Raw genomic sequence first — 27,206 nt, 5'->3', positions numbered from 1 at the left:
TCATTGCAAAATATCTCCCTATCCGTGTGTGAGCAGTGATTTGGTTCATGCATTCAAAATGGGGTACATTTAAGTCACTGCAGGAAAAAGTTGTTGCATCTCCCCCAACACTACACATCCCTCAGTGCATTCAAAAAAGCCACTGGTATGCTGGCTTCCCTGTCCCCACCTTCATAGATCATCTGGTCCTGGGAAGTCCTGAGGAGACTAGTTGCTCCACTGCACCCTTCCTCCACATTCACAAGTAGAACAAGCTCAAATTGAAAAAAAGAGAAGCGGGGGAGGGGGGTGTAAATCCTGAATATCTGGCCCAGGTGCAGAAAAAGATGGTTCTGGCTCTGAGTCCAAGGGTATGAAAGCAGCAAGGTCCAAACTAAATTCAGTTAACAGCTTAAAATGATTCAGACAGGGCCTATACACAAATAAATTCCAAAAGTAAGGCCCAAAAGTTGTTCAGTCAGAGATCTGAGAAATCACTTGGACTTGGTTAGTGTAACATGATCAATCAGGGCAGTGTTCTCTATAATCTTAGGGATCTGCACAAGGAACAATTTTGAGTTCATGTGATTTTTTTATTTTAAGGATTTTTTTGGAGGGGGGTTCAGTTCATTTCACACATTCTTAATAAAACATTTTTATTGCAAGTTAGAACTTCATAAACTTCATGTGCAAACCACTCAGAGAAAAACTGCACTGGCTACCAATCAAAGAACGTATTTTTTTCTTAATCTGCACGACTGTTCATAAAATTATTTACGGCGAGTCACCGGGATGCATGACAGACCTCATCGACCTGCCAACCAGAAACACCACAAAATCTGCATGATCATACCTAAACCTCCATTACCCAAGCAGCAAAGGACTCAAATACAAATCCACCTATGCAACCAGCTTTTCCTACCTAAGCGCACAACTATGGAACGCATTGCCAAAAGCAGTAAAAACTACGCTCGACCACCTAAATTTTCGGAAAGCACCAAAGACAGACCTGTTCAGAAGAGCATACCCCACTGACCCAACATAAAAATACCTGGACACTTGCGACACAATGTAACCAAAGACCGTAACGAATATTACCTGACTCTTCTTCCCCCTTTTCCTCTCTAAGTTCCCCCCAACTGTACCTACCTTACATGTACCTCATTCTACCACAATATCACTTTGTATTCACTCATACCATGTATTTGTTCAGACCGTAATCGGCTAACGCCGTTAACGGTTATATGTAAGCCACATTGAGCCTGCAAAAGGTGGGAAAATGTGGGATACAAATGTAACAAATAATAATAATAATTAATTTGTATGTGAACATGTATTGATTACTATGGTGGCAATTCTATAAATTGACACCTCATTTTAGGTGCCACAAAAAAGTATGCTTACATCCAATTCTATAGGCAAAGAGTACAAAAGAATATAAAGAACATAAGAGTATCCATAGAGGGTCAGACCAATGATCCATCTACCCCAGTATCCTGCTTTCAACAGTGGCCAATCTGGGTCACAAGTATTTGGCAGAAGCAACATGCCATACTACTAATCCCAGGGCAAGCAGTGGCTTCCCCCATGTATATCTCGATAGTAGACTATGGACGTTTCCTCCAGGAACTAGTCTGAATCTTTTTTAAACCCAGCTATGCTAATCGCTATTACCACATCTTTTGGCAACGAGATCCAGAGTTTATTCTTTGAATGAAAAAATATTTCCTCCTATTTGTTTTAAAAGTATTTCCATGTAATTTCATTGAGTGTCCCCTGGTCTTTCTGCTTTTTGAAAGAGTGAAACATTGATTCACTTCTACTCGTTCTACACCACTCAGGATTTTGTAGACATCAATCATATCTCCACCCAGTCATCTCTTTTCCACTCTGAAGAGCCCTAACCTCATTTGAGATATGGCAACCAGAATTGAACTCAACGTGAGGTCCCACAATGAAGCAATACAGAGGCATTAAAGTATTCTTGGTCTTATTTACTATCCCTTTCCCAATAATTCCTAGCATCCTGCTTGCTTTTTTGGCTGCCACTTCACACTGGGCAAAAGATTTCAGCGTATTGTCTATGATGACACCTAAATTTTTATCTTGGGTGCTGACTCCTAAGGTGGATCCTAGCATCAGGTAACTATAATTTGGATTATTCTTCTCAATGTGCATCACTTTGCATTTGTCCATATTACATTTCATCTACCAGTTGGATGTCCAGTCTTCCAGTTTTCTAAGGTCTTCCTACAAATTTTCACAGTCCGCATGTGTTTTGACAGCTTTCAAAAGTTTTGTGTCATCTGCAAATTTAATCACCACACATGTCATTCTCATTTCCAGATCATTTATAAATATGTTAAATAGCACTGGTCCCAGTGCAGATCCCTGTGGCTGTCCACTATACATCCTCCTCCATTGAGAAAATAGTCATTTAACTCTATCCTCTGTTTTCTGTCCAATAACCAATTCCTAATCCAGAAATGACATTGCCTCCTATCCCTTGACTTTTTAGTTTTTTCAGAAGTCTCTCATGAGGAACTTGGTCAAAAGCTTTCTGAAAATCCAGATATACTACCTCAACCAGCTCACCTTTATCCACATGTTTATTCACACCTTCAAATAAATGAAGCAAACTGGTGAGGCAACACATATCTTGGCTGAATCCATGCTGACTCTGTCCCATTAAACCATGTTTGTCTATGTGCTCCATAATTTTATTCTTTAGTATAGTTTCCACTATTTTGCTCGGCATCGAAGTCATGCTTACTAGTCCATAATATCCTGGATCACCCCTGGAACCCTTTTTAAAAAATCAGCGTTACATTGCCCACCCTCCAATCTTCAGGTACTACAGATGATTTTAACAACAGGTTACAGATGACTAACAGTAGATCAGCAATTTTACATTTGAGTTCTTTCAGTACCCAGGGGTGTATGCCATCTGGTCCAGGAGATTTATCACTAACTTGTTGATTTGGCTGAGTAAGTCTTCCATGGTCACAAAGATTTCTTTCAGTTCCTCCAAATCACCACCCTTGAAAATCATTTCTGGTAAGGTAGATCTCTTACACCTTCTCATATAAAGACCAAAGCAAAGAACTCATTCAGTCTCTCTACTATGGTCTTGTCCTCCCTGAGTGCCCCCCTTTTCTTCTTCATAATCTAATGGTTCCATGGATTCCCTCACAAGCTTTCTGCTTTTGATGTACCTAAAAAAGTTGTTACTATGAGTTTTTGCCTTTGTTGCAAGTTTGTCTTCATATTCTTTTTTAGCCTTCTATATCAATGCTTTGCATCTAGCTTGACAGTGCTTATGTTGCTTTATATTTTCTTCATTCGGATCCTTTTCCACTCTTTGAAGGATGTTCTTTTGGATCTAATAGTCTTTTTCACTTCATCTTTTAACCATGCTGGCTGTCATTTGCTCTCCTTTCCACTTCTGTTAATACATGGAAAACATCTGGTCCTGGCTTCCACGATGGTATTTTTAAACAACGTCCATGACTAATTTAAAGTCCTAACCTTTGTGTCCTATCTTTTTAGCTTCTTTTTAATAATTTTCCTCAATCTATCGTAGTCGCCCTTTCGAGAATTAAATGCTGTTACAGTAGATTTGATTAGTGACTTCAGCTATCAGCTCAAATTTGTTCAGGTTATAATCACTGTTTCCCAGCGGACCTAATACTGTTACTTCTTATACTATGCTCTGCATTTCACTAAGGACTAGATCTAAAATAGCTTCCCCTCTTGTTGGTTCTTGGACCAGTGGCTCCAAGAAGCAGTCATTTATTACATCCAGGAATTTTACCTCCCTAGCATTCTCTACTGTAACATTTATCCAATCAATATTGGGGTAATTGAAATCACCCATTATTATACTGTTGTCCAATTTGCCAACTTTCCTAATTTCTGTAAAGCTTTCTTCATCTGTCTGTTTGAGTATAATTTGCAACCTTTACTCAGTTCTCCCCTTAAATACCTCTGGCTTTCTTTCACCATTATTGAAACCACTCTATTTGGATTCCCTAAATGTTCTGTTTCAATAGTATCCTTCAAGGATAGTCCAAACCAAACCATGCACTCCTAGGCAACTGTCGGCTTCTCCCCCCCCCCCCCCTCCCATTTAAATTTAATAGCTGCTCTATTTCCTTTTTAAATGTTAGCTTGGGTTTCATCCTGGTTAAGGTGGAGTCTACCCCCTATAAGAAAAATTCCTGGCTGTGCCACTGAATGGAATCCACTTGGGAGTGAGTGATACTAGACCTGGTGGTTATGAATGAAAAGAATGTTTCATATGTTGAGGTGGGTGATCGTCTAACTTCCAGTGATCACCAAATGGTGTAATTCAGTATTAGGGCATCGGTAGAGATGGTTCATTCCAAAGCAAGGGTCTTACACTTTAGAAAGATGGAGGAAATGCCTCGAGTTTGATAGTGGGGTGAGAACATCTGGGTAAGTATAAAAACATGGACAAAGCTGAAAGTTCACTGCTAAGGCTGCTGCTGCCACTGCTGAGGCTAATGCTGCTGCTGCCACTGCTGAGGCTAATGCTGCGCTGTCACTGCTGAGGCTAATGCTGCTGCTACTACTGCTGCCAACGCCATTGCTGACAATTCTGAATGCAAGAAGACAGAGTTAGACATCGCCTTGAAGCTGCTTCAGCAGGAGAAAAAAAGCAGCTGTCCTCAACACTCAAGTAAATGCAATTGAAGAAGCCACAAAGCAGGATGGCAGGGAGAGTCATCTCAGTCACATCATCGACGATGATTTTGCCCATCAAACAGCAGAATATGTGAAGGCCCATACTATGGCTCAAAAAGCACACAGTCACAGTCTGACTCAGAAGAGTCATCAGATTCTGAGCAAACATGTTCCTCTACACCAGAGTCTCACTTGCCTGAAAGAAGCACCCTGAGTGATCCACACGCTTACATGCAAATGGATGCACTAGCACTGGCTCAGACTCAAGCCAATGCAGGGAGAAGGAGGTAGAGCAAGCGTCACCACCAAACGTTACTCCAAACTGTACATAAGTGTGCAGAAAAGGCCGTAGTGGGCGGTCATGCACCAAGATATGTGTAGCTAAGGTATATCCAAAAGAGCAACCAGAAAAGGCAGTAAGGATGTATGTCATCGTAGATGAACAGAGTAACAAGTCCATGGCAAGGAGTTCTTTGACCTATTTGACATCCAAGGAGCTCACTATCCCTACAACCTCAAGACCTGTACAAAGATGACAAAGAGGACTGGGAGAAGAGCAAATGGATATGTGATAGAAGTGATGGATGGTAACAACAAGACCCATCTACCAACTCTTATTGAATGTAATCAGATACCTGACAGCTGAGAAGAAATTCCCACACCAGAGGTCGCGCAACACCACTGTCACCTGCAACCTCTAGCTGAGTATCTGCAGCCTTTGGACCCAAATGCCAAGATCTTACTCTTGTTGGGAAGAAGTGCACCAACAATGATCAGAGTTTGTGGGTCATGTGCAGGTCCACTTGATGCCCCATATGCCTACGAACGCGCCCTGGGATGGGTGATAGTAGGTGACATCTGCCTTAAAAGACTGAGGAGACCTAATGTGGATGTCTACAAAATGTGCGTCTTGGAAAATGGGCGCACCACCTTGTCAAGCCTTGTACTAACCATCCTAACATCACTTTATAATGTTTATGCAAAACATGCTGGATAATGGCCATGCAGAGCCAGCTCCACTGTTAAAAAATAATGAAGAATGTTAGTACTTACCTACCTTTGGGGTGTATCAGCCAATGAAACCAGGCCAGTTTGATTCTGGTGCTCAATTTCATGGAATCTCACTCAACAATGTGCTGCTTTCTGGGCCTGATATGACCAACAGCCTATTAGGGGTTTTGATTCGCTTCAGAAAGGACCCTATCCAGGGGTGTAGCCAGACCTCACGGTGGGAGGGGGCCACAGCCCGAGGTAGGGGGGCACATTTTGGTCTGCCACCCTTTTAGTGAAATTGAGCACGCTCAGTTTCATTAAAAGGAGCGTGCTGGATGTGAGGGGAAGACAGAGCAGGGCAGGCACCCTTCGCTTCAGAGAAGCCTTGGATTACTCTGGGATCTATAGAGAGACATTCTCACCTTTCAAGTCTCCACCCAAGAGAAGTCATATACTGTCACGTCTGTGGCCGTGACCACCCTCTTACTTACCCTGTTTCTGGGAGTCAGTGGCTGTGCTGGCTTTTGCTTGTCTCTGTGTCTGTCTCTGTCTTAGTTTCTCTCTGGCTCTGTGTGCTGATTGCACTACTGAACCTCACCTGTGTGGGCTTTGCCTCTTCCAAGATGGCTGCCGCCTCTTCGTCTCTGCCAGTATCCAAGATGGCTTCCGCTGTCACTTTCTATGGGATGCCTGCTCTGAGTGTCAAGCCTCTGTTTGGTTGCAAGGTGATTGCTGCACCTGTGGCTCTGGTGTTGGGCTTTATTAGTCATTTGGAAACTACAGTCCTGGCCTTTGCATTGCCATTTCCTCCGCAGTGCCTTAGGTCCCGAGGTTAGGGTGCTGTTAGCACCATTTGCTTTCCTTGTCTTTTACTCTGTGGGTCTCCTACCCTTCTGTGGGGTTTCAGCCCTTCTGTGTTTATCGCCTGTGGGTTTCTGCCCTTCTGTGTTTATCGCTTGTGGGTTTCCAGCCCTTCTGTATTTGCTCTGTGTGAGTTTCTTTGTTTGACTAGCTAGCTTAGGCACCGTCTGGCTTGTTGCCTGTGCTTAGCTCTGCTAGTTCTCTGTGTTTGTTCCTAGTGTTAGATTAGCCAGCTTAGCACCGTCTGGTTTGTAGCCTGTGTTTAGCTCTGCTAGTTCTCTGTGTTTGACTTGTTAGCTTGGGCACAGCTTTGTTGTTAGCTGGTGTTCAGCTTTACTAGTCTCCTGAGTTTGCCCTGTGTATGTTTCCAGTGCATGACTTGTTAGCTTGGGCACAGCTTTGTTGTTAGCTGGTGTATAGCTTTACAGGTCTTCTGAGTTTGCTCTGTGTATGTTTCCAGTGCATGACTTGTTAGCTTGGGCACAGCTTTGCATTGTCTGCCTGTGTACAGCTTTCCTGTGTTTTGCTTTATGTATGTTTCGTGTGTATGACTGGTTTGCTTGGGCATAGCTTTCCTACTAGCTTGTACCGTTGACTAGTCTTCTTGTGTTTAGCCTGCTGGTTTTCTGTGTGTGTTTCTTTTGCTTCTGGAGCTTCTGCCCTTGTTCTATCTGTTGCCAGTACTCCTTGGCACTGAGGCTCCAGCTGTAGTCTTGTTCCTTGTCCTGACCATTGCTTTGAATCTGCCTGCTGCCGGAACCCAGACTTTCTCTGCCTTGCCTTCGCCTAGGTGCCAGGGGGCACCCCTGGACCTTTATTCCTGCTGTTCCTGTAAGTCCTACCGGCTGCCAGAACCTGAGGGCTCAACCCGAGGGGGAAGGCAGTCAAGTGTAGGTGAAGCCTAGGTCCAGGGTGTTCCAGTTCCGCGGGTTCCGCTCCAGTGTGTTCCAGTCCAGCGGGTTTCACTCCTGTATGTTCCTGTCCAGTGGGGCCACTCCAGTGTGTCCAGTCCAGCGGGCCCCACTCCAGTGCGCACCCGTCCGGTGCGTTCCAGTTCCGAGTATTCCGGTGTAGAACTCCAGTCCGGAGTTCCGGTCCAGTCTTGTCTCTTCTCTACCTTGTAGGTGATCTTGCCTGCCACTGCCGCTCCACGGTAGTGGCCCAAGGACTCACAAAACCAGTGCTTCTGGGGAAGAAGCCGGACAGTGTGCCAAGGTCCTCGTGCACGCGACAGAATGCAAAGGCCATGAGTCCGGCAAGATCATCTGCCCAGCGGGGACTACCGTCCATGTTCGAGTTCCTCACGAACCATCCGGAGGTAGTCCTTAATTTGTGGTCCGATCCCTATATCAACCCAATTTTTTCTGTGAATCGTTTTTTGACCCTCCGCGACTACCGGAAGAAACTTTTGTCTGATCCAACCCTGAGAGATACTTTGGAAGCGGCAGCTGAGCGAAAGCGTCTCCAGAGGTGTAGGGTCCGCCATAGCCCAGTTTCGGATATTGATCCGTTGACTCAGCTTTATGAATACCGCTACAGACTCCTCGAGGAGCCAGCCCTGCGGGATACTCCAGAAGCGGAGGCTGAACGAATACGCTGTGGAAGGCCCATGCTCGGGGCTTCCCAGCGGGTGGTACAGAACAATCGGGGTACCCCTCGCAGTTCAGCTCCTGTTCGGGATGTCAAGTCCAGCCAAGCTCCTAAGCCGGTCCAAGGGGTACTTCCTACCAAGCCCCTGACCCCAGTTCAAGTAGCGCTGCCTCCTAAGTCACTGAGTCCAGTCCAGGGGATGCTTCATACTGAACCTCCAATTGCAGTCCAAGTAACGATGCCACTTAAGGCTCCGAGTCCAGTCCGAGGGAGGCTTTCGATGGAGCCTCGGATTCCTGTTCAAGTGGTGCTCCAGGTCGAGCCTCCAGTCCTCGTTCAACTGGCACGCCCTCTGAAACCTCTGAGTCCAGTCCGTGGGGTGCTTCTGATGGAGCCTCAGATTCCTATGCAAGTGGCGCTCCAGGTCGAGCCTCCAGTCCTAGTTCAAGTGGCACGCCCTTTGAAGTCTCCGAGTCCAGTCCGAGGGAAGCCTTCGATGGAGCCTCAGATTCCTGTGCAAGTGGCGCTTCGGGTCAAGTCTCCGGTTCTTGTTCAAGTGACCCGTCCAGTCAAGCCACTGAGTCCAGTTCGAGGGGGGCTTCTAACCAAGCCTCCGATGCCAGTCCACAGGGTGGTTCAGGTGGCACCGCCGCTTCCAGTCCAGAGGGCACCTCCTATCAAGCTCCTAAGGCCAGTTCGAATGGTGCTTCAGACCGAGCCTCAGTTAAAGTCCAGTTCGCGGGGCGCTCCCAGCCAAGCTCCTGAGTCCAGTTTGAGGGGCCCTGCCAGTCAAGCTTCTGATTCCAGTCCGGGTTCCAGTCCCGGTTCAACTCCTGTTCAGAATTTTTGTTCCAGTCAAGACTCTGATTCCAGTCCGGGTCCCAGTCCCGGTTCAACTTCTGTTCCAAGTTCTAGTTCTAGCCCAGATGCTGACCCTGCTCCTAGCTCCAGTTCCAGTCAAGATGCTGAATCTGCATCGAGTGCAGAGGTCAGCCAAGATATTGAGTCTGCTCTTGAAGATGAGATGACGTTCCAAGAGGACTGTGATAGACCTTGTTTTGATTCAGCCTGGGAGAAGACCTCCGAAGCAATAGCTGAGAGAAGGTGTGTTCAACGGCTTGGGGCCCGGAGAAACCCATTTTCTGCATTTCAGCCTGCTAGCATGCTCTGGGGATACCAGGGCCGTCTCCTCTTGAAACCTGCTCGGCGGACGCCGCCTAAAGCTAATGCTAGAGAGACGTCCCAGTCCGGCCAGAGGGGTGTGTCCAGCCCTGCAGCTGAATCTTTTCCAAGTTCCAGTTCTAGCCAAGATGCTGACCCTGCTCCAAGTTCCAGTTCCGGCCAAGATGCTGACCCTGCTCCAAGTTCCAGTTCCAGCCAAGATGCTGACCCTGCTCCTAGCTCCAGTTCCAGCCAAGATGCTGAGTCTGTTCCAAGTTCCAGTTCCAGCCAAGATGCTGACCCTGCTCCGAGCTCCAGTTCCAGCCAAGATGCTGAGTCTGTTCCAAGTTCCAGTTCCGGCCAAGATGCTGACCCTGCTCCGAGCTCCAGTTCCAGCCAAGATGCTGAGTCCGTTCCTAGTTCCACTTCCAGCCAAGATGCTGAGCCTGCTCTGAGTTCCAGTTCCAGTCAAGCTTCTGACGCCCGCCTGGGTCCCAGGCCCGGTTTGCTTTTTGACTCTAGTCCGGGTCCCAGTCCCGGTTTGCTTCCTGAGTTCAGTCTGGGTTCCCTCAGAGAAGGGTTCTTTTTGAACATGGCTCCTCTTGATGCATCCAGGTTCCTGAGTTGGCCCAGCGGTGATTGGAAGGAGCCTCCTGTTGACAAGTTCCGCTCCTGTCTGCCAGTTTTGAATTTCTTTGTGACTTCCAGTCCAGTGATCCATGTCTGGGGGTTGAAACCGATCAGCAGGTTTCACCACAGTTACCCCTGGAAACCTGGCCTCCTCAGGGAGACCGAGAGGGGGGTCTTGAGGAGGGGGTACTGTCACGTCTGTGGCCGTGACCACCCTCTTACTTACCCTGTTTCTGGGAGTCAGTGGCTGTGCTGGCTTTTGCTTGTCTCTGTGTCTGTCTCTGTCTTAGTTTCTCTCTGGCTCTGTGTGCTGATTGCACTACTGAACCTCACCTGTGTGGGCTTTGCCTCTTCCAAGATGGCTGCCGCCTCTTCGTCTCTGCCAGTATCCAAGATGGCTTCCGCTGTCACTTTCTATGGGATGCCTGCTCTGAGTGTCAAGCCTCTGTTTGGTTGCAAGGTGATTGCTGCACCTGTGGCTCTGGTGTTGGGCTTTATTAGTCATTTGGAAACTACAGTCCTGGCCTTTGCATTGCCATTTCCTCCGCAGTGCCTTAGGTCCCGAGGTTAGGGTGCTGTTAGCACCATTTGCTTTCCTTGTCTTTTACTCTGTGGGTCTCCTACCCTTCTGTGGGGTTTCAGCCCTTCTGTGTTTATCGCCTGTGGGTTTCTGCCCTTCTGTGTTTATCGCTTGTGGGTTTCCAGCCCTTCTGTATTTGCTCTGTGTGAGTTTCTTTGTTTGACTAGCTAGCTTAGGCACCGTCTGGCTTGTTGCCTGTGCTTAGCTCTGCTAGTTCTCTGTGTTTGTTCCTAGTGTTAGATTAGCCAGCTTAGCACCGTCTGGTTTGTAGCCTGTGTTTAGCTCTGCTAGTTCTCTGTGTTTGACTTGTTAGCTTGGGCACAGCTTTGTTGTTAGCTGGTGTTCAGCTTTACTAGTCTCCTGAGTTTGCCCTGTGTATGTTTCCAGTGCATGACTTGTTAGCTTGGGCACAGCTTTGTTGTTAGCTGGTGTATAGCTTTACAGGTCTTCTGAGTTTGCTCTGTGTATGTTTCCAGTGCATGACTTGTTAGCTTGGGCACAGCTTTGCATTGTCTGCCTGTGTACAGCTTTCCTGTGTTTTGCTTTATGTATGTTTCGTGTGTATGACTGGTTTGCTTGGGCATAGCTTTCCTACTAGCTTGTACCGTTGACTAGTCTTCTTGTGTTTAGCCTGCTGGTTTTCTGTGTGTGTTTCTTTTGCTTCTGGAGCTTCTGCCCTTGTTCTATCTGTTGCCAGTACTCCTTGGCACTGAGGCTCCAGCTGTAGTCTTGTTCCTTGTCCTGACCATTGCTTTGAATCTGCCTGCTGCCGGAACCCAGACTTTCTCTGCCTTGCCTTCGCCTAGGTGCCAGGGGGCACCCCTGGACCTTTATTCCTGCTGTTCCTGTAAGTCCTACCGGCTGCCAGAACCTGAGGGCTCAACCCGAGGGGGAAGGCAGTCAAGTGTAGGTGAAGCCTAGGTCCAGGGTGTTCCAGTTCCGCGGGTTCCGCTCCAGTGTGTTCCAGTCCAGCGGGTTTCACTCCTGTATGTTCCTGTCCAGTGGGGCCACTCCAGTGTGTCCAGTCCAGCGGGCCCCACTCCAGTGCGCACCCGTCCGGTGCGTTCCAGTTCCGAGTATTCCGGTGTAGAACTCCAGTCCGGAGTTCCGGTCCAGTCTTGTCTCTTCTCTACCTTGTAGGTGATCTTGCCTGCCACTGCCGCTCCACGGTAGTGGCCCAAGGACTCACAAAACCAGTGCTTCTGGGGAAGAAGCCGGACAGTGTGCCAAGGTCCTCGTGCACGCGACATATACATGTAGATGTGTCTTGTCTACAGTAAATAGTCTGCATGATCCACTGGGGTTTGTGGCTCCAGTAACCATTCAATGAAGATCCCTACTGAGAGAGCTTCCCAAAGTACTGATGAGTGGAATGTTCCATTACCACCAGAAATGCGACAAGAATGGGAGAAATTGAAATATTCTCTAAAGACTTTAGAACAACTGCATATCCCATGCACTTACATCCCTGCAGCACTCAGTAGTGCCTGTCACAGAGAAATTGCATCTTCACTTCATCAACCAGATGATGAAAGAATAGACAATTATCACTAAAGAGCTATCAAAGATACAGAACTACAGATTATCAGTGACAACTTGGCACCACCTGGGAACTTTGCTACAAGAATTCCATGGAAGACAAGGAACGTCTTCAGCAGTTCCATCACTGAGCCTGTGATCTACACCAAGAAGAGATGAGGAGACTGTGGACCGTTGTCCACTCCAGAGACTCAAAAGCTTTTCTGTCTCTTTTGTGCTTTGTTGTTTTGTTGCCTATCTCTCGTTTTAGCTCTTGTGAGACTATAAGAGAGACGTCACCACAGCAACAGTGATTTGGAGACAAGCAAGAAGTTGCCAAGTTTAATCTCCAGAATAATTGGATTTTTGTGTGCTTAATGTTTATAGTTTTGAGAAGATAAATAGTGGTATCTACCGATACCAGGCGGGGAGTGTCTTCCCCCATATTCATGGAGGCAGTATATTTACTTTGAGTATTATTTGTATTTAATTGCATTGTTTGTGTAATAGATTGCATTGTTTATTAGGACTGTTTTTCATATAGTTTGCAGTTCATGTGATTGACTCCTTGTGAGATTTCCCTATTGGCTATTATCTCTGAGATAGGGCCAGCCCTCCCTCTCTGCCCCTGTGGGCTGTGTGAGAGAGCCCAGTCTTCCTAGCATGCCTTTGTGATCAAAACAAACACAGGGTGGAAAAGAACCAAGTCCAAGTGACCAGCCTAAACACAGAAGAGCTCCAAACAAAGTTTATTGGGACCCTACACGGTCCGTGTTTCGGCTGCAAGCCTTCTTCAGGGGTCTAAAAGCATAAGATTTAAAAACAATATACAATTAAAAATAAAAACAACAATGAATTTGGAATAACAATAAAAATATGAAAATAAAAATAATAATAATATCAATATAAACCACACACAATTGTAATCAAAAGAACCATATAGAAATTAAATAAAAATGCAAATATGTAATATGTTATATAGTATTAAATGTAAAACATATACACTTAGAATTAAAAACACATATACAAAAATGAATCAAAAAATGATATAATATTTAAAATGTCAAATAGTAGTATTGATGACTTCCGGTGGAGCCGAAAAACAACATGGCCGCCGTGAGCCGAGCTCCGTGAGACCCCCGATCGAGGCCCCCAGGTCCGCGGAAGCGGGACCACCACCCAAAGAGGAAAACATAGGTGGAAATCAGCGGGAACTCGAGGCGGCGAACGGCAATATTTAAAAAGCGCCGACGGAGCAGAGAGAGAGGAAAGAGTGACCGCATCGTGGAGATCCTCAAGATGGCGGCCGCTGCCGCGATGAGCCGCTCAGGAAGAGAGCAATGAGAAGGAGGTAGGCGGAGAGCAGCAATAGCGAATTCCTGCGGTGGCCCTAATGTAGGGTGAAGGCAAGAGCTGTGAAAGCGGGAGAGAAAGGGAGTAAGATCCCCAAGTAAGCTGCCCCTCCCCCCCCCCCCGTCATAGTACAGCAGGCCCAAAGCGGCAGCGGGGGAACCCTGCAGAAAATAGAAGGAGAAGGGATCGAGCTGTGGAGCAAGAGAGCAGGAGGAGAGGGGGAGAGAGAGATGTTCTGACCCACAGGGCACTGGGGGAGAGGGAGAGCGGGAGTGAAAAGTGGAATTAAAGCTGCCGGGGGAAGAGCCCCCTCCCCCCCCCCCCCCCCCCCACACACACACACACCGGTTGAGCTACTGTTTTAAGTAGAGATACTAACTTTGGATTCTAGATAACAGGAGAGTATTAAGCGGTTCCAGAGAGCTGGTGTGGGGGGAAGAATACAGAGCGTCAAGCACTACAATTGAATCAGCATCCACTACCTGAGGGGACAATATTCAAGGTGACACCGGAGGTGTATAAAGGTTCCTATCACGCAAGGGGCGATAAGAAACACAAGGAGCACAGCCAGCAGTACAGAGATTGTTTTTAATAACGTACGCCTGGCTGAAAGAGACATAAAGAATGCCACCAAAAAAGAGTTTGGATAAATTCAGATACGGAGCAGATCAGGCGGGGAAGGCGAAGCAGGAGGTAGCAGGACCTGTAAAGGACGCAGAAAAAATGGTTTCGATCCCCTCGGATTCCGAAGATGACATCCATAGAGAGACGGGGGAAAACTCTGAAGAAATCACCAAAGCTGATGTGGTGGCATGGTTCAAGGAGCTGAAGGCAGACCTGGAAGGATACCGAAAGGACATCCAGGGAACACTCAGAGAGATCAGGACGGAGATTAAAGACATGGGGATTCGGGTGGAAGAAATAGAGGAGAAGATGGAAACAGTACAGGTTGAAGCTCGGAGGAAACATGTAGAGTCCCAGAAATCAGCATTAGAGATCCAGCAGTTAAAAGATCAGGTGGAGGACCTGGAAAATAGGTCCCGCCGAAATAACCTGCGGTTTAAAGGAATACCAGAACTGGACATTTTCAGCAATTGTGAGGCGGTGATCCAGGAACTGTGTCAATACGTTTTAAATCCGGAGGGTGAAGCAGGGCAGAAGACCATTAGTTTACAAAGAGTACACCGTAGTGCGGGCCCTCAACGAGGAACAGCCCCGAGAGATATTATAGCCTGTTTTTTGGATTTTCCTATCAAAGAAAGGATTTTGACAAGGGCCAGGCAACAGAAGGTGATTAATTGGAAAAATTACAAAATAGGAATATACCAGGACTTGGCAGGAATAACGCTGCAGCGTCGAAGAGCAATGGGAGAAGTGACTAGTTACATGAGAACTAATGGGATTAGATATCGCTGGCTCTTCCCCTTTGCAATTTGGATTACAGTTGAGGGAAAGTCACGAAAAGTGAAGACACCTACAGAAGCATGGGAGACGCTGAGAATGTTGGGATGTAAGGGATTACCAGCTCGGGAGAAACAGCTGCCGGAGAATGAGGAGCCAAGAGCAGATTCGGCATGGCAGATGGTGACCAACAGAGGGAAGAAATCTGACAAAGGCGCCTCCTGAAACTATAAGGGACAATGAGAGAAGACAGACTGGAGATGCATGATATGATCTATGTGTGGGGTAAACGTTTGGGGGTGGGATGTCTCGGGGGGGGGGGGGGGGAGGCGAGATATGTAATCATTTAGTTAAAAGAGAGGGGGGTGGTATGGGGGCCCGGGGGGTAAGAACGGAGCGATCTTTCTAATTGTCGGACGAAGAAAGGTCCGGAGAAAGGAAAGGAAAGGGAGGGAGGGAGGGAATCAGGGGAAGGAGGGGAGGGAAGACAGGGGAACCAGGGGGGTATTTTTGGAGGGAGGGGGGGGATGGGGAAAGGAATGAGGTTAGGATCCTGGAATGTCAATGGGCTCAATAACCCAGGGAAAAGAGCAAGGGTAATGAAGGAACTAAACAGGTTGCGATGGGAGGTGGTGATGCTACAGGAGACTCACTTGAGACCCAGGGATTGCTATCTGCTCAGAGGAAAAAGGTATAAAGAGGTAGTGACGCACCAAGCTACAGGGGGGAGGAGGGTGGGGGGAGTGGCCATATTGATAGGACAGACAAGCGGGATAACAACAGAAAAGGAATTTAAAGATACAACAGGGAGATGTGTGGCCTTAAGGGGTCGGATACAGGGAAGGGAGATAACTTTGATCAACATCTACGCCCCCAACACGGGACATGGAGAGTTTTTCCAGAATCTGTGGGACGAGATCCAAGGATTCATAAGGGGACAGGTGATAATGGGAGGGGATCTCAATATAGCCCCAGATGCACGGCTGGACCACTCGGGGGGTGGAGGATATCAATCAAGCTCGGGAAGAAAGGCACTTCAGAGATTCTTGCGACAGTTGGAATTGGTGGATAGTTGGAGGTTGACACATGGCATACAGCGGGGATACACCTTTTACTCCCATGCAGCTAACTCCTATACAAGAATAGACGGGTTGTGGGTGCACCGCAACGGGGTACAGATGATAACAGAGGCAGAAATAGAATCTATACACATCTCTGATCATGCGCCTATATGGCTTAGTTTGCAGGGATGGGGCTACGGGAAGAGAAACACGATCTGGAAATTGAATGAATCTCTTTTGGGGGAGGAGCAGGTGAGGGAGGAGGTGCAGGCCACTATGCAGGAATATTGGAAAATCAATGATACAGGGGAAGTGAAGGATGGGACCTTGTGGGATGCAATGAAGGTAGTGGTGAGGGGAGTACTGATCAAATGGGGGGCGAGGAAGAAAAGAGAGAGGGGGCAGGCGATGATGTTGTTAAGAAGGAGAATGAATAAATTAGAAAAGACCCACCAGAGAAATCCCTCCGCAAAGGTATGGGCTGAACTTAAAAAGATCAGGGGGGAGATGGACCGGGCACAGATGGAGGAGATTGAATATATGAGAACGCGCATGCGCCAGCAGTACTTTGAATTTGCTAACAAATCAAGTGCAATGCTGGCCAGATGTTTGAGGGCTAGGAGGGGCAAGTCAACAATACAGAAAATAAAAGATGAGAAGGGAGGGTGGCGGTATACCGATAAGGACATTGAAGAAGAATTCTTAAAGTACTATAAGGAACTGTATACTGCACCGGAAGGGGAACAGCGGGAGGATATAGCTCGGTACTTAAATCAGGTCCCCCTGCGTAAATTAAGCGAGGAGGAGAGTAAAAGGATGGGGGAGCCTATAGGACTAGGAGAAATACAGAGGGTTATTAAAAACCTTCCCAATGGAAAGGCCCCAGGGCTAGATGGCTATACGGCCCGATTTTATAAATATTTTGAGAGCCTGGTAAGCCCTATGCTAATGAGGGTGGGAAATGGAGTTCTAGAGGGCGAGGAGCTTCCAGGTTCCATGATGGAGGCGGGAGTAGTGGTCATACCCAAACCGGGAAAGGACCAGACTAGGTGCGGGTCCTACAGACCCATATCCCTAATAAATGTAGATGCTAAAATTATTGCTAAAGTGTTAGCAAATAGGCTGAATAGATTGTTACCGAAACTGATCCATATGGATCAAGCGGGATTTATCCCAGGGAGGCAAGTGGGGGATAATATTAGGAGGACGCTGCATTTGTTATGGGAAGCTCAAAAAATGGAAGGGGGAATGGCAATATTATCAATGGACGCGGAAAAGGCGTTTGATAGGGTAAACTGGGGGTTTTTGAGGGAGGTGCTGGATAGGATGGGGCTGGGAGGAAACTTTAGTTTATGGATTGAAGCTTTATATAGGAGCCCGAGAGCCAGTTTGAATATCAATGGGGGGTATTCTGCCTTTTTCCCAATAAGAAGGGGGACTAGACAAGGGTGCCCGCTGTCCCCACTTCTGTTTGCCTTATACATAGAGCCGTTAGCAGAAAAGATACGAGTGCATCCGGAGCTGAAAGGGATGAGGAGAGGAGAGAGAGAACACCGTATAGCGTTATTTGCGGACGATATGTTATTGTATGTGAAGGACCCGGGGGAGAAGCTATCGGTGATTCAAGGGATCTTTGAAGAGTATGGTAGATATGCTGGGTTGAAAATAAACATGGAAAAAAGCGAGATCATGGGAATATCACTGCATAAAGAGGAAGAATCAATGGTGAGGGAGAGGTACGAATTTAAATGGACACCACATAAACTTAGATATTTGGGGATACAGATACCAGGGAACTTAAATAGAGTATTTCAACTTAATTACGGCCGTTTGCAGGAGCAGATTAGGAATGATTTGTTGAGATGGAAAAATAAAAGGCTCTCCTGGTGTGGGAGAATGGCGGTGATTAAAATGAATGTGCTCCCGCGCATATTGTTCTTATTTCAAGCGCTGCCTGTAGCAGTACCGAAGCCATTTCTTAGGAGATTGCAAAGTTCCTTAATGAAATTTATATGGGAAAATAAGAAACCGCGACTGGCGCAGAGAATTTTATGGGGTGAAGTGGGGAGGGGAGGGAGAGCAGTCCCAAATCTGGAGTGGTATTACTGGGGAGGTCAAATGAGGATGATCTTAGATTGGGAAAGGGGGATAAAGAAACCGGCGGTACAGGTGGAACAGTCATACTGGCCACAAAGAAGCCTGAGATCACTACTGTGGACAACGGATTCTATAGGGAAAGGGCAGCAGGGAGATAAGAGTCCATATCTATTGCACCTATTAGAATTGTGGGGGAGAATAAGGAAATGGTGGGGGTGGACGGAAGGAGTATCGTCTATGGCATCTATAAGGTGGGAACCCAAGTTTGGGGCGGGCAGGGAAAATGCAGCATTTGCAAGATGGGAGCAGAAGGGAGTGGTGAAATTTAGGGACGTTCTGCATGGGAGTGGAATGATGAGTTTTGAAGAGGTGATAGCCCGATATAGGATCCCTGAGGCAGAGAGATTTGCATATATGCAATTAAAACACTTTATGGATAAAGAGGGGTGGAAGAAGGGACACCCCAGGGATAAGGAAAGTTTAGAGAATCTGTGGATAGTACTGGGGAGAGTCCCAAAACCCATATCGGTTATATACAGATTTCTCCAAGGGGCTGAAGATAAAAAACACCCATTTCAGGAAGCTTGGGAGAGGGATCTGAAATACCAATTTACAGAGAGGGAATGGGAAAATATATGTGGGGAAGTACAAAAAGCCTCGGTTTGTGCGCTAATACAGGAGAACGCATACAAGGTTCTTACAAGATGGTACTATACCCCAGAGAGGCTAAACAAGATGTATACAGGAGCATCGGACATGTGTTGGAGATGCAAAAGCCAGAAAGGCACATTTCTACATGTGTGGTGGACATGTGGGAGGGTGGTACCGTTTTGGGAGGCGGTAATGAGAGCGCTGGCCCGCACGATGGGAATATCCTTGGTGTGTGGGCCGCGACAATGCTTATTAGGAATGTATAATGAGCGAGAAGAGTGGGAGGAGAGTAAATTGATGCGGTGGGGACTGGCAGCGGCTAAGTGCCTCCTCGCGCGCTGCTGGAAATCAGTAGACCCCCCGAAAATAGAGGATTGGAAGATCAAAGTGAGACTTTTGTGGCATATGGAACTCTTAACAGTATACAGAAGGGAGGGTGAGCTTCGAAGAAAAAGGGGATGGGCAAGACTGCAACAAATGATTGAGGGATTATAAGGGGACGAGGACACATTCCAGGGAGAGGGGATAGGTAGGAAGGGGGGGAGGGATTGACACAGGACAAATGGACTGACGGGGGGGGGGGGGGGGGGGGGGGGGGGGGGGGGGGGGGGTAGATAGGGGGGTAAAGTGGGTTTCACCTCGTGTTAGTTAAGGTGCAAAAATAAGGATGGAAATAGTATAGAGTGGAAAATGGATGGGAGGAATGGTAATAAAAGAATGGAGTGAAAATAGTAAGAGGTGTTAAAGTGATTATAAAATTAAAAAAAAAAAAAAAACTAGCGAGATAGCCAATATAGTAGGAAGATGTAAAGAAATGGATCCATATGAGGTGAATACTCGTTGGACTGTTTACACAAATGTTTCAAAGGGTTTTCAAAGGTTGTAAAATAAAATAAGAACTTGAAGTATAAATAAAAACAAAAAAAAAACAGTACAACCTAAGAGAAGTGACCAATGCATCCTTAGATGGGTCTCTGGGGGGGGGGGGGGGGGGGGGGGAAAGAGAAGGGAAGGAAAAAAAAAAAACATAAAAGTTGAATTCTTGAGTGATGTGATTCTCTGAGTATCGACACAGAAAAGAAACTTATTGCCATCGCAAAGTCCATCTAATCTGCACTGTGACATCCCATAAATATTTGAAGGGATGTGATAGAAAGTTAAATAGTTTTTCAGGGTTGACGGAGAGGGAGGGGGGTTGGGAGGGATAGAGAAAAGATGGGGGGCGTGATTGATCCCACCACCACCTGTGACAGACAGGCGGAAAGTAAAATTGGGGACAATATAGAGAGGAACAAGGTTGGAGGGTATTGTATTTTGAGATGTGAGCAATTAACAAGATGTGTCAATGTAAGTTATATAAGTTAACTGGACAGTCAAGATGTTGAGACTTTGAGAAGAAATGGAAACATAAGTGGATATATACTGTATGGTCTTATTGTTACAAGTGTTTAAAGATATTTCAAAAGACTTAATAAAAATTTAAAGTAAAAAAAAAAAAAAATAGTAGTATTGATGGCACGCACAGTTTCATTTTTAAAAAATATAATATGTCTAAGAGATGACTCAGTTTAGATTTCACAACAATTCATAAGAACGTATATAAAAAATAACGTAAAACAAAATAGTGTCTTGATACAAATTAGCCCTCCTTAGACAAAATGAAGAAGCTTATTCAATATATGGGGTGCCTACACAGCTGGCTCCTATGGAGTAAATGTTAGGCATGATACATTGTAAATACCAAAATATGATAGTGCTACACCTCTTCGACTGAAACTGCACTGGCTCCCTATCATGGCCCACATTACCTTCAAACTTTGTACTCTGGTCCACAAGATACTCTATGGTGCAGCCCCTGGTTATATGATTGCCCTGATTGATCTTCCAGCCAGGAATAGTATCACATCATCTCGTACCTATATGAATCTTCATTATCCTAATTGCATTGGTCTTAAATATAAATCATCCTACGCGTCCAATTTCACCTACTTAATTAAGTACTCAAATGTGGAATTCATTACCAAAAAGAGTGAAAACGATACATGACCATCTAGAATTCCGGCGAACTTTAAAGACCTATTTGTTTTGTAAGGCCTACCCTTCTGCATCTGCTTAGCTGCTTTAACCTTGCACTGATTTAAAAGACAGTTATTTCTTATTTCCTTTGTCATTTATAATTCCGATCTACCTCTACCTTCCCTTACCCTATTTCTGACTTGTATTTGTTTAACATCGACCACATTGAGCCTGCTAGTGTGTGGGAAAATGGGGGATACAAATACTGCAAATAAATAAATAAATGTATGGGATATGTGTGTTAGAATAAGTGCACTCCAAAGAGTTATCATGTGCTTTATTATAGTTACACTGTTAGTGTTAATCTAATTGCATTATTAGCTCTATTCCTGTGTGTATCATTCACAATGTAATTATTTCTGTCTGGCAAGGCTTATTGCCAGGAATCCAGCAGGGTATTCTGTTTTTTGAAAAGCTGTTTGAGGTAGGAAGTGAAAGATTGCTTTGGTTCTGCACATCCACACATACTAGAACCTCACATGAACACATTTGGACAAAACTATGTGGTGATGGAAGCGTAGTGAGGAATTTGCTCTTCTTTGTTGTGAAATCATGATAAGCATATTTAATGGGTTTTCTCAGCCCAATTCAAAATGTCATGAGAAAGACTAAGGGGCTCATTCTCAAAACAAACAAACTAAAACATCCAAAAAAGCGTCATAAGGTGGCAGAAGGATGTTTTTCTCTCAAAAATGATTTTTGACGCCTCAATTTTAGATGTTTTGCTCCACAGTTTGTCCAAATTTCAAGGGGATGTGATGGGGTGTGTTTTGAGTTGGACCTGGGTAGCCCCAAAAGATAGACATTTTTCTGCAATAATGGAACAAAATGAAAATGTCTAGGGCCAAAATTAAGAAGTTATTGACTAGACCTGTTTAACTCACAACTAAGTGACCAAAAGGTGCCCTAAATGACCAAATGACCACTGAAGGGATTAAGGCATAACCCTTCTTACTCCCCCAGTGGTCATTGACCCCCCTCCCAACCCCCTAAGATGTGACAGTGACAGTATATATCAGGATCTGTGACAGCTTCATATATGATGGCCAGTCCTATTAGAGACAGCCAGAGGGAATCCAAAACACAAATCCAAAGTAAAAACAGCTTCTTCGATAACCAAAGAGCAATATAAACTCAGTTACAGTAATCCTACCGCAGTTCACCAGATACAACCAAAAGTTTTTGAATAGAGTACTTTCCTTTTAAAAAAAACTTGTCAGAAACAAGGACTTGAAGTGTTGTTCGGTTATATTTGCGACCTGTGATGCAGGCATCTACCGAAACACGGTTCGTGTCAGGTCTTTCAATAAATTTATTGATGCTTCCCACCCTGAAGACTCATCATGCTTTTTGTTTGTATTATCCATATTAGAGCAGCAAGTGGATCCCAGGAGTAGCCTAGTGGTCAGTGCAGTGGACTGTAGAGAATGAGACCCAGGCCCATATCCTACTGTAACTGGTAAACTTGTGCTGGAACATGTGAGTCTTCCTAAATACACTAAATACCTTGTGTACTTACATATAGGTGACATCTGGAAGCTTGAGAGCTACTGTAGTGGTGTTCAGTGAGGTACAGTAGGTAATTTTCTGCTCCTGGAGGGCTTACCATACAATATAAGGGGGTTATAGTGAGATGTGTACCTGGGACCTTTTATATGAAGTCCACTGCAATGCCCCCTAGGCTGCCCTACTGTTCTGCTGGGATGTCTATGTGACCAGTCTATTAGGAATGATGGCCCCTAGACATCCCAATAGCTAGTTTATGGGTGTTTTTCTCTTGAACATTTTATTTTCCAAAATGGTCCCAAAAGAAAAACGCACTGAGCACATAGGGACTGATATTCAGACTGCGGGAGGTAGCCGGGCTGCCTCCTGCAGTCCGCACTGAGCCTGAATATTCAAATGCCAGGCCATTTCCGGTGTCTGGCACTGAATATCCAGTTTATCTTTGGCCGCTTAGAACATAGCCGGCCAAGTCGCTAATCAGCGCTGGCTGGCTAAGTTCAGAGCAGCCAAAAATAGACCTGCTGTCTGGCTGCAAAATTTAACCGGCGATGTATTGAAAATGTGCAGATAGCCAGTTATATCACACGATATCACTGGCTCTCCGCCAAGCACTAACTGGTGATATTCAGTAGGAGATAGCCAGCTATCTCCCACTGAATATCACCGGTTAGCCAGCTAATTACCATTTAAGTGGCCAGATGCTGTTCCTGACCAGTTAATTGGTTTTGAATATCAGCCGGAAAATGCCTAAGAAAAGGGCAATTTTCGAAACAAAAAGAGAAACTTTTTCAGGTTCTAAAATGGCTACGTTCACCACTCAGTTTTTGGACGTTTCTAGTAAAACACCCAAAATCGGACTTAGGTGTTTTATCAAAAATGCCCCTTCCCAATCTGAAAAGGAATCGCTAGAGTGCTGAACATTAGAATGAAAGTAATAATAATATATTACACCATTCCAAGCCGTAGTCAGTCCAAACTGTGATGTAAAGGAGTTTTACCCAACACTTCACAGGCTTCTGAATCACATTTTTTAAAAATTTATACAACAATCTGATTATTTTTATACAGGAAGATGTTGAATAATTATGCAGGAAAATTCTCTAAGTTGTAAATGTGGGTGAATGAAGCCCCTTGAGTATATTGTAGCTTGCATTCAATGACAGAAATCAGTTTAAAAATTAACTAATTTAACATTAGAAGATAACTTGATCTGAACTGTTCAGTAGTTTGACTGTGCTCAAAGAGCATTCTGCAGCAACAGTATAAGGACAGTTTACCTTCTGAGGCTTCTACCAGGAACCAGAGCCAAAGAACAAGACACAAGGACATTCCAGAAGACACATGAACAAAACACAAAGGGAACAGAACAACAGTTGAGTTATAAAAAAGTTCCTAGAAAGCTGGATATGTAAACCTGTGTGCATAGACCTGAAACTCATTTCAAACATTTCTTTACCCGAGCAAAGGGAGAAATGGAGCTGAAGTACTGGACTGTTTTTGCGATGTAATTAGAAAAGGTACAGAGAAGAGCGACAAAAATTATAAAGGGGATGGGACGATTTCCCTATGAGGAAAGGCTGAAGCATCTAGGGCTCTTCAGCTTGGAGAAGAGACGGCTGAAGTGAGATATGATAGAAGTCTATAAAATAATGAGTGGAGTGGAATGGGTAGACGTGAGCTGTTTGTTTATTCTTTCCAAAAATACTAGGGGGGCATGTGATGAAGCCACAAAGTAGTAAATTTAATATGAATCGGAGAACATTTTTCTTCACTCAGCATGTAATTAAACTCTGGAATTCGTTGCCAGAGAATGGGGTAAAGGTTGTTAGCTTAGTGGGGTTTAAAAAGTGTCTGGACGACTTCCTACAGGAAAAGTCCATAGACCATTATTAAATTGACTTGGGAAAATCCACTGCTTATTTCTGCAATAAGCATCATAAAATGTATTGAGCTTTTCTGGGATCTTGCCAGGTATTTGTGACCTGGATTGGCCACTGTTGGAAACAGGATGCTGGGCTTGATGGACCTTTGGTTTGTCCCAGAGTGGCAATACTTATGTACTTAGACAAGCCATATGTCAATTCACAAAAAAAAAAAAAAAAGAAGGGAGTGTGAAAGCTCCAAGTACCCGCAGTAGCAAGTAGGCTACATACATCACATACTGCAGGGGAAATGATTTGCTTTTACCTGAGGTAGCATCCTGAATATGTTCTCTGCGATTAAAATATTTCTTTTGCTGTCCACTTCATAGCTCATATTGCTTCCCAGCAAGGTATTATTTTGCGAAACAATGAAATTGCGAACAGCATTGCAACAAGAGGATAGTTCTAACCTGCAAAAGAAAAAACGATGAAAGCCAAGAAATCAGCAAAGAACTAAAACACAACAATTTAACATTAAAAAAAAAACAAGTAAAGAATCCGTATTTAGCCCTATGGATCACTTGCAGATTGTAGACAAGAAAGTATATGTGAATGTTCTGGACATCACCAGAGTGTCTTCCTTTTGATTCAAAAAAATTCCATCCTGAACCTAAAAAGTCTACTTTATGAGCTATGCACGTGTGCTTATGTATAAGCAGTGAAAATACTGGTAAAAGTAACATAAATGCATTTTCTTCTGTACTGTGCTAAATACAAAATTAGAAAAGATGTACATTTACAAAAAAAGCAAATATCCATAAACATGTCACCCTTTCCTTTCCCTCCCATCCATGAGCAGCATGTTCCCCTCTTCTTTCCATCCCCTGCTATCCAAGTGCTGCATTTCCCCCTTTTCCCTTTTCCTCTTCCCTCCCCTCCATGTACATGTCCCCCTCCCTTTACCCACAGCCATCTATCTTTGTTTCAGCCCCCTCCCTGTACTCAATCTCAAACACGCCACCCGTCTCCAGTGTTCCTTCATGTGGGTCTGATATGGAGCTAATTCCTTCTCTGCCAAGATGCTACACAAAATGGTTCATAGTTAATTGAGGCATCAAGGTAGGGGGCTCTGAGGGAAAAACCCTCACCTTGCCCTTCTTTTTAACCATCATGGCAAAAAGATAGGAGGAAAAACTGAAAGTGCCTAGGTGAACTTAGAGTGCTGCAGCCATCTTGGATCCCCTACAGTCCTATTTTCTAATAAAATGATACTTAATACAGTAAGAAAATGAAGTTTGAACAGTCCCTTTTTGGAAGATCACAAAGTAAAAAAGGATCATAGGGTAGTATTATTCTGGCTAAATAACTAGAATACCTATATAACAGACCCTATATATGAAACATAGCATCTCAAAATTTAGATGGTCCTCCAATGCAAGCCAGTACATTCAGTGGAGAAGAGGTGTCACAAGATCCCACTGTTTACACCCTTGTGATCAACTTAACCACTATATTCTAAAATGGATAATGAATATCTGTCTATATGTTCCACCTCAGTTTACACATTATAGAGGAAATTCTATAAATGGCACCTAAAGTTAGGCACTGGGAAGACCTACGCTAAGCGCAAATTCTATAAAGGTCACTTAGCACCATGCAACCTTTACAGAACAGCGCTTAGTGTAGATTCCCACATCCAACTTTGGGCATAAGGACTTAGGGCCAGATTCTATATATGGTGCCTGAAAAATCCACGTGAAATAAATTTCCGCCTAAGCGTACTCCATAAGCAGCGCCTAGATTTAGGCATGGTATATAGAATACACTTAGTTAATATCCCAGCACCTAGAACTATGCACATTCAATTACACCAAGGAAAATGTGGCGTAAATGCCAGCACGTAGATTTAGGTGCAAAGGAGCATATTCTATAACAGTGCATGCAAATTTTGGAACATGTCTTCAGAACAGTAAACAAAAGGAAGGGAATGGGGATCGCAATCAAGCAGGTGGAGGAGTAGGGAAACACGCGGCGCGTGTTTCCCTACTCCTCCCCCTGCCTAGGAAACGCAGCCTACCAACCTCCCAATCCACCCGCGGACAAAATCTGGAGGGAAACCACCTCCAAACCCCCCCCAAGCCACCCACCAAAGCAGCAGTTGAAAAGAAGCCCCGCCCACAGAATGCAGGAGGTGCAACAACTCCCCCCAACACCTCCCCCACCAAAACACCCCCCCCCAAGCCACCCACCGTCGCATTGCTTTGCCGTTGGGGGACCCGAAACCCCGCCAGCAGAAGTCCTGTGTTGTCTGCTGAGTCTCACTCCAGCGAACTTCGGCGTTGCTAGCCTGTGCAGGCAGGGCTTCTGTGCGTCTGACGTCCTGCACGTCCAGGATGTCAGACGCACAGAACCCCGCCCTGCACAGGCTAGCAAGCAACGCTGAAGATCGCTGGAGTCAGCCGAACTGCAAATGCTGCTAGAGGAGAAAATCCCCGCCGGCAAGGGGGCGCTCATAGAAAGCCACAAAAACTTGAGCCGTGTCGCTGACTATTGTGAGAACAACTATGTGCAGGTAGGGAGGAAATGAGGGGTGGTAGGGAGTGCTGGTGGTTTAGAGAAGGCGGAGGTGCTGGGCCCGGTAAAGCACGGGGTGGTGGTTGTGTAGGCAATCCTGCTTAGCCCCGTTGGCGTGGGCTGTAAGCCGGGGGCTGCTCGGAGAGGGTGTGTCTCTTATATTCTGACTCAGAGCGCCTATAGAGCTCCCTAAGGTCAGCTGAGTGCTATGTTTTTAATTAAGGGTTGGGGAACGTGCAGTGATCTGTCTGCAGCTATCATTTTTCTTCATTTTGCCTTTAATAGTTTTTGATTTCCGGATTGTTCCTCTTTTTTTCTGTGTGTGTCAAGGAGGAAGCTCTTGACATGAGTCCTTGGCAGCCCTGAAGGATGTGATGTAATCCTTTTTCTTCCTGATCTTGGGTGCATTACAATTTTTTGGGGTAGATATTCTTTAATTATATATCTACTATAATAAAACTCACACTCTCTCGCACACACACACACTCTCTCTCACACTGTGTCTCACATACGCACTTGCACACACTCTCATTCTCACACACTCACTCTGAAAGACACACTCACACCCAGACTCACTCTCTCTCTCTCACACACACACACACTCTT

The 27,206-nt window shown here is 45.4% G+C and overlaps 1 protein-coding gene across 1 annotated transcript in view; it reads right to left on the bottom strand.

Annotated features, from left to right (window-relative positions):
• LOC115458735 (alpha-2,8-sialyltransferase 8F-like) overlaps positions 1–27,206 on the bottom strand; it is a 68,119-nt gene that overhangs the window by 29,787 nt on the left and 11,126 nt on the right. The window contains exon 4 of the mRNA XM_030188561.1: positions 24,352–24,496. Coding sequence (XP_030044421.1) covers positions 24,352–24,496 — 145 coding nt within the window. The remainder of the gene's footprint in view (positions 1–24,351; positions 24,497–27,206) is intronic.

Source organism: Microcaecilia unicolor, unplaced genomic scaffold (genome assembly GCF_901765095.1).
Source record: "Microcaecilia unicolor unplaced genomic scaffold, aMicUni1.1, whole genome shotgun sequence".
NCBI classification, from domain to species: Eukaryota; Metazoa; Chordata; class Amphibia; order Gymnophiona; family Siphonopidae; genus Microcaecilia; species Microcaecilia unicolor.
The sequence above is the reverse complement of the archived record's forward strand: the minus strand, read 5'-3'. Positions and strand labels throughout refer to the sequence as shown.